At 40.0% G+C, this 8,504-nt stretch overlaps 1 protein-coding gene across 3 annotated transcripts in view; it reads left to right on the forward strand.

Annotated features, from left to right (window-relative positions):
- The window catches only part of DPY19L3 (dpy-19 like C-mannosyltransferase 3), a 114,488-nt gene extending 106,234 nt beyond the window's left edge, over positions 1-8,254 (forward strand). For all 3 annotated transcript variants that reach the window (XM_030202553.1, XM_030202555.1, XM_030202554.1), the window contains 2 exons: positions 1,647-1,805; positions 7,518-8,254. In XM_030202553.1, the coding sequence (XP_030058413.1) occupies positions 1,647-1,805; positions 7,518-7,679 (321 nt within the window). In that variant the 3' untranslated portion in view covers positions 7,680-8,254. The remainder of the gene's footprint in view (positions 1-1,646; positions 1,806-7,517) is intronic.
- The last annotated feature ends 250 nt before the right edge of the window (positions 8,255-8,504 follow it).

An 8,504-nucleotide genomic window follows, 5' to 3' on the forward strand; every position in this document is an offset into this window, starting at 1 on the left:
CAATGTACCATTCCAAAAAATTAAAACATATTAAGAGGAAAAAGAAAAGAATTTCAGAATAACACCCAAGGACAAAGAACAAGAAAGTTGGAATTCTGAAGAGTAAGCTAGAAGAGTTGCAATAACTTTATGCTTTATTTATGCTACAAACATTGCCTTATGTATTAGTAAAATAACCAGTAACTTCCTCTGAAAAGAGATCTATGCCTAGCATTTTTTAAACAGCAGAGTAAGACTTTTGGATGCAGCCACTCAGAAGGCTATTGCCTGATCTACACCTAAACTATTGGTGTAATCGTACTCGGGAGAGATACTGAGGCATATTTTCAAAGCACTTAGCCTCCCAAAGTTCCATAGAAAACTATGGAACTTAGCCTCCCAAAGTGCTTTGAAAATATGCCTCATAGTCTTTCGATCTATAGGAAAACATGCTGAATAACTCTGGCCCTTGCTGAGAGTGGTATCTTGCATGCTGTTTAAACTGATTGACAAGGGAATTTAATAGTTGCATAGGGCCCGCTGATGAAACTATCGGTATAACGCTAAGTCTTAAAATTGTGATATTTGAACACAGCCATCTGTAGTGTGAAGGAAAAATGAAATCATCTCATCATGACTGTCTAATTCCTTATGTTAAAAAAACCAATGACTGGGAAGAGAACCAGTAATGCTCAAACATAAACAACTATATAAGTTCTCTGTACTTGCACAACTTGTAAGCAATGAGAATAATGAAAATAATGGGAGGAAAAAGCCTCAAGAAGCTTCCGGCTATCTGCTTTTTGAGCAGGACTTCATCGTCGACAGAAAAAAAAAAACCTCACAAACAACAAAACATTTAATTCAAACTCAACAGCAAAAACAATTTTTCAAAAAGTACTTAGCTGCATGATCTCTTCTCCCAGCAAGGCAAAAACCAGAGCATGACAAACTATGGCCAGCATTTCAATCAGTCCAAAATCAGCAAAAAAGAAAATCTGTCAACAAAATTGCAAAATAATCTTTATATTAACCTAGTTCAAAAACAATGCTTTCTCAGAACTCCATTCTTGATGGAACATGGGTGGCAGACACAGTACTACTAACAGTCCCTCCTTATAACCGTTATATGATGTCATGCTGAAATCAGCAAAAACCAATAGGCGAAAAGGTCAGCAAACACAGGAACCACTCAGAAATTGCTATAGAAAAAATGCTAGAAAAACTGAAACCATTCAGTCTTGGCATGGTGTCATAGAATTTAAGCAAATAATCCTTCTGTTCTTTCTGTAGCAAAATGTTTTGTTATTTGGGAGGTTTTTTTTCTGCTGATAATGAAGAAGTCCTGCTCAACCAGCAGATAGCTGGGAGCTTCTTGAGGCTTTTTCCTCCCGTTATTTTCATTATTCTCATTGCTTACAAGTTGTACATGTGCAGAGAACTTATATAGTTGTTTAATTCCTTAGGTTCACATTTTATTGGTTTTCTTTTTCCTGTGTGATCTTGGAACTCTGATGTACCTATGAAATTCATTCTAAAGGCAAATGAAATAAGAAATTATAAAAACTCCAATTTCAGCTACCAACTTAAGAGTCGCTCTGCAGTGGCACCCTTCCCCTTTCATTCAGCAGGTTCCTGTAAATGGCTGTCTTTCACATATTTGACAGGTTTATCAGATATATGCAAAGAGATCCCCCAAGGAGGTCCACAGTATACTGAGGTCCTTTGGCACAGACTATGTGATTATGGAGGACAGTATATGTTATGAAAGACGACACAGCAGAGGCTGTCGATTGCGTGACCTGTTGGATATGGATAATGGACATGTAAGTACTATGAATTATAAATCGAGAGCCTCATCAGTAAATGACAGTGGAAGCTTTTCTTTATTTCATTGGACTCAAGAGAGATTAAAATTCAAATACTAAACATTGTTTTCCATGAGGTCGATATTCAAAGCAATTTAACCATCCAGAAATGGCTCCTGCCCGGTTAAATTACTTGTGTTGCTATCCGCTGGTATTCAGTGATACTGAACCCAGTTAGTGCTACTGAATATCACCATAGACCACTCAACTCAAAGACAACTATTTTGTGGGCGGTCCGGGGGCACCAGTCGGCACTTACGCGGTTAAGTATCGATATTCAGCATTTAACCATCTTAGTCAAATCGAACCACATAAATGTCAGTCCCATCTTTATTTGGTGTCACTTATGCAGTTAAGTGCTGATTATCACACTTAACCACATAAGAGAGCGCCAGTCGCTAAACCCGGATGTTCAGTACTAATGCTCGGACATGGCCCAGCATTGAATATCCAGGAATAACCAGCGGTGGCTAAAAAGATGCTGAACACCACTGGCTGAATATTAACCCCCATATTAAAGTGATTTTCAAAATGTAATAATGAAATTAAGGGGCCTGTTTACTAAACAGTAATACAGTTTTGCAGTTATTGTGTGTTACTTGTAAAAGAAAAATTAATAATAATAGTAATTGCAAATCCGGTGCAGTATTTGTTGGGGGCATGGCTAGCATCTGCTTTGTAGCTGGCTTACAGGACAGATATTTACCACATGGTAAATGCATTGGCAGACAGTGTGGTAAGTGCATCCACACTATCTGCCTGTGCAGTTAATCCTGTCCCATGTAACAGCATCCTGTCCCACACCCCCCAATGAGGAATCGGACCCTCTCAGAATCCCACTGACTTCCCACCCCACCCTGATGAAGAGTTGAATTCCCCCAAGCACTTACCAGGGATGTACGTAGTGGGTTAGTGTTGGGGAAGGAGCAATCCCCAGATGTCCGCAGCAGCCTGGGTTGAAAATAGCTGCGCTGACCCCTGCAAAACTACTGCTAGGGGTCAGAGCCATTTCGAACTGAGAGCAGGGACGGGCAGGCATATCTAGGGATTGCTCCTTCCCCACCAGGAACATTTTGGTTGGGTGGGGTGCTGTTTGGGTGGATCTTTTCCTTTTTACTTTTTTTTTGCTGCTAGTGTGAGTGCATGTAATACCTCCTCTTGGATCAAATTCTATAAATAGTGCCAAAAAAACTGGCGCCAAAAAAAATGCACTAAGCGCTATTCTATAAGAAGTTTATAGAATAAGCACCTAAATTTAGACACAAGGATTTGCACCAAGTAAACCATGGTGTGAATCCTTGTGCCTGAATTAGGCGCAGATCCCTCTTATTCTGTAACAGCATGCATAAATTATAGGAACGCCCCTGAACCTCCAGTGGCTACACCCCCTTTTTGGAGCCACATGTAAAGCTTGCACATGGATCCCTGTGACTAAAAATGCATACATAAAATTGTAATGTCAATTAGCGACAATTGATCATTAGCACTCAATTATCAGCACTAATTAGCTTGTTCAATTAAATTGTGCACACAGTTTTAAGCACCATTTATAAAATTTGGGGGGTATGTACACACATTCTGTCTGCTGTGTTAATCCCATAGTAACGTATCATATACTAACTGCAAGCACTGTCCATGCCCATAACCTGCCCATTTTCCACCCCTTTCCCAGATCTTGTCATGGCAAGCATTTACCATGTGAATTAGCATGCAGTAAATGTTCCAGCCATGTGGTAACTATTACCGTGTACTATTTCACAAAGTAGATGCTTATAATAGTTTAGTAAATAGGCCACAAATCTGTGTAGAGTTACTAAATGTGGAAGCGTCCAACTAATTTGTTAAAACTATTGTGCAATATCCTTCCCTATCATCCCCCAGACGTCCAGATGTATGGGTTATGCCTCTCTACCAGCAGATGGAGAGAAAGAGCAAAAGCTTGTGAATCCTCCCCTATATAGGGCACCATGCAGCCTGACCTTCCTCAGTATTGTCTGTCTCCAGCAGATGGTATACAGACATCATGTACAGCAGAAGGCTAGTTTAGCTCATCTGAGTGGTGCTGCTCTTGAAACAATTTACAGAACTGGAAACCCATTAGAGCATGGGCAGTGGTGGGGGAAGAGGATCTCTGTCCCGAGCGCTGCAGGTGATAACCTGCAGAAATCTAGGCCCCTCCCCTCTGCCTGAGCTGTTCTTGCTGCTGAAGTCCAGGGTGCTGGGCTGTGCTGTACTATACAAGGCCAAGGATAGCAGTTCTCCTTCTCCCCCTCAAGGCTATGGTCAGTAATTTTGAGGTATGTACTTTTATATTAAAAAAAAAAAAATACAAAAGAGGACAGGCCCTGCAAAGCAGGAGAGAAGGGATTGCAGCCCAGGCAGCAGCAGGGGGACCTGAGGTAAAGATTACCATTGATGGAAGTGCCTCAGTCCAATAACCTTAAGTAGATGGTTCAGTTCTTCCCCACTAGCAAACCCAAACAGTCAAGTTTTCAAGATATCCAGAGTGAATGTGCATGAAGTACAGGTGTATGCATTGCCTCCATTCTGTGTAGTTTTTCCTCACATAATTTAAAACATGAGACCTCTAACATTAGGCTGTGAAAATGTTCATGGATTAGTACATGTTTTTTGCAAATTTAGGTAAGATAAAATGAGTTTTTGGCTTATTTATATTCCTTACTTAAACGTCAGGCAAACCTTTTTGGTCTGTTTCCAGCTTTTAGCAACATGCAAAAAATGTATACTTTTTTTTTTTTTTTTTTTTAAAGAAGGTTTGGAGTCCTTTTTTCACAACAGTAGATGTGATCCCTGTTGGCTACTGAGCCCAAAAGCCCCCCCCCCCCCCCCCCCCCCCCAATCTGGTACATAGAAGGTTCCTCCTTTGGAGAAAGTACTGTCGCTTAATAAAAATCATTTAAGGGCTGGATGAGCCCCAACCCAGGACATAGAAATCTGAAGGACCATTTGAGAGCAGACAGAATGAAGAGGCTCCTCTGATCTGCAGCAACAGCAAATCCAACAAAAAGTTGTTGAAATAATAAAATATTACCCAATGTGGTCGACATTTCACCCAAATATGGGCTCCTTCAGGGGTACAATACTAAAGAATCATAATAAAATCTTATAAACCTATAAACCATATGTACTCAGTCATATGACATAAAGACTGAGGGAACCAGTGATAAAAAATTATGTGCATGTACAACATATGGAAAACATATAGGGCCCTGTTTACTAAGCTTTGCTGTAGGCATGCTAGCATTTTTAGCGTGCACTAAAACAACTAACTAGTGCACCTTAGTAAAAGGGGCCCATAGCCATATATGTGAAATGCATAAAAACATGTTTTATAACACAATAATACATAGTTACAAAAATAAAAGTGCTCTGTGCAATTAGGACTAGATCAGGAACGTACTGGATTTATTACTAGTTCATCTGCATGTTAAAGTTATCATCATCCTAAGAGAGAACACTAGCATTTATGGACAATTGCTTAGTGCATCTGAATTTGTAATCCGGATAAAAGTTCATTTTGCTATGAAAGTAGGTTAACCTGATCTTACTGCATAGTAGAGAATGACACGGGGACAAAATTTGTTCCCGCCCCATCTCCGTGGGTTCTGTCTCTGTCCCCACCCCTGCAGGCCCCATCTCCGTCCTGTCCCCACAGGCCCTTTCCCCACCCCAACCCCATGGGCTCTGTTCTCATCTGCAGAAGCCTCAAACACTTATGATTTTATATTTAAATCTTTTTATTAAAGTATAAAAAAGAACAATATGCTGTAAAACTGCTGTGTGTAAATTACAAAATGAAACCAATAATAGCGAGCAGCTATAATAACCCTCCCACCACCACCCTTTACCTTTCCAACCCCAACAATAGCTGACTTCTACTACTACTTATCATTTCTATAGCGCTACTAGACGTACGCAGTGCTGTACACTTGAACATGAAGAGACAGTCCCTGCTCAACAGAGTTTACAATCTAATTAGGACAGACAAACAGGACAAACAAGAGATAAAGGAATATTAAAGTGAGGATGATAAAATAAGGGTTCTGAACAAGTGAATAAGGGTTAGGAGTTAAAAGCAGCATCAAAAAAGTGGGCGTTTAGCTTAGATTTGAAGACGGCCAGAGATGGAGCTTGATGTACCGGCTCAGAAAGTCTATTCCAGGCATATGGTGCAGCAAGATAAAAGGAACAGAGTCTGGAGTTAGCGGTGGAGGAGCAGGGTGCAGATAAGAGAGAGATTTACCCAGTGAACGGAGTTCCTGGGGAGGAATGTAGGGAGAGATGAGAGTGGAGAGGTACTGAGGAGCTGCAGAGTGAATGCACTTATAGGTCATTAAGAGGAGTTTGAACTGTATGCGGAAACGGAGAGGAAGCTAGTGAAGTGACTTGAGGAGAGGGCTAATATGGTGGAATATTAGTCGTGCAGCAGAATTTTGAACAGATTGAAGAGGAGAGAGATGGCTAAGTGGGAGACCTGTGAGAAGCAAGTTGCAATAGTCTAAGTGTGGAGGAGGGTTCTGGTAATTTTGGTGATATGATAGAGAAAGAAACGACAGGTTTTAGCAGTCTGCTGAATGTGTGCAGAGAAGGAGAGGGAGGAGTCGAAGATGACCCCAAGGAATCTTAATCCATCCTGTTAAATTGTCCAGGGATACAAAATACAACCCATTCCATATGCCCTAGAGGGAAGAAATATTCTCTATGAAGCACTGTTATGATTTTTTAATCTGTGGATGAATAAGAACTCAACAATCTCAGGATTCAGTCTAGCTCTCCTGTCTTCCACAGTCCTTCCCGGAATAGAAGATGTCTTCTTAGAAGATGTGCTGGTAGCAGGATGTACAGGATCCCCCATGCAAATTTTGCTAGCTGTGACCAGCATGGTTGCTTGTTTTTCCAAAAAATAAAAATATTGTCGTCTGCATCAATCAAACATAAATAACAGTCCAGTTCATTAACAGGCTTCAAAGTAGAAAGTGACACCGAGACAATGTTTGTCCTGACCCCATCCTGTCACCGTGGTTTCTGTCCCTGTCCTACCTCATCCCCATGGGATCTGTCCCCGCCCTGTCCCCTGCGGTTACTGCAGGTCCCCGTTCCCGTGTCATTCTCTACTGCATAGCTCTCACTGTTTTGATCTGTAAAACAAAACTTGATTATGAAGATGATTCATAAAAACGTATTGTCATTTTAATATGAAAAATGTGAATTATTAGTGAATTGGTCCCATTGATAATAATGGGACTGGCAATAAATAATCTGCACGGTTATGAATAAACCTCTGAGTTTACATACTAGTTAGCAATAATCTCTGCAGTTAAGGTGGTTTACAAATGATATAAAAATTATCAATTAACTGACCAACATAGAGTAAAAATATATAATCAATGTATAGCAAACAAAAAAGATACAAAATATAACATTAAATAGAAAAATCACAATCAATAAAGACAGATCCCCGATATGAAATTACTTGAAAGTCAAAGAAATGCTAGAGTCCGTTAACTACCGAGTTAACAGGACACATTTTCTAGCACGTATGCTTGGTTTAAACATTGTATACAAAGACTGAGACCCTTGTATTACTAGGATGTCTGTTTTCAATAACTTCATATTAAAGAGAAGGTTTATTTGTAATTTTAATAACAGATCATGGATGGACCAGGAGAGAATGAACCAGACTTGAAACCTTCACCTTTTCCTCGTTTTTGTGATGAAATCAAGAGAGATCTGCCTTCTTATTCCACGTACTTTACTCCAGTGTTCAGAAATAAAACATTTCATGTTTACAAGCTAGCTAAGAAGAAATAACATATACTTTTCTACTGCAGTAGATTGATGCTGTAATGAAGTACTGAGTGATTGTTTACTAAGGTGTTATGTTTTTTTCAGTGTTATACTTTGGATGTATCGGTTTTGTTTTGTGTGTGTGTGTGTGTGTGTTTTTTTTAAAGAGGGCTACCATGCTTGTTTTAACCAAGCTAATTTTAGACAACTTGTTCTCATGCTATGACCCCCTAATTCTATAATATTTTAAAAGCAAATATGCTGGCTACAAAGGTCTTATGGAAAGGTTGTAATTCACAAATCTGGTCAAATTGTTTGGATCTTAGCTGTTACGATGCCATTTGATGTGAAATGCATATTTGTCTTTGCTGTTTTATATGCCAACTCTCTGGACCTGGCATTTTAACAGCCTTCAGACCAGTAAAAACTGTCTATGTTGCCAAATCTTTTTGTTTACAATGAAAAATGCCCAATAATTTAGTAAATACAAATAATACCTGAACATTTAATCTTTTATTTATCTGTTTTTCTAATGAATCATCAACATTCACCTTTCAGTTCTTCTCTCATTAGAGCCTTTTCAGGTTATAAACCTTGGAGCCGGGACCCGTTCTCCCTATCCCCCCTCCCCTACTCCCACCCCCACCCCTTCTTCCCTTCCATTTCAAAAACTGTCTTAGAATCAATGTTGGGTAAAATTAGGCCGCAGCTTACTTTATTAATAATTCAACATCAGTGAACTTTGTCCAAACATATCTCCCCCCCCCACCCCCGAGCTACATGGGTCCTGGACTTGCGTCATACAGGACCTCCCCCACCATCCGCCGCTCGCCATACCAGCAAAACGGC

The sequence above is a fragment of the Microcaecilia unicolor genome, chromosome 5 (assembly GCF_901765095.1).
Source record: "Microcaecilia unicolor chromosome 5, aMicUni1.1, whole genome shotgun sequence".
Lineage (NCBI taxonomy): Eukaryota > Metazoa > Chordata > Amphibia > Gymnophiona > Siphonopidae > Microcaecilia > Microcaecilia unicolor.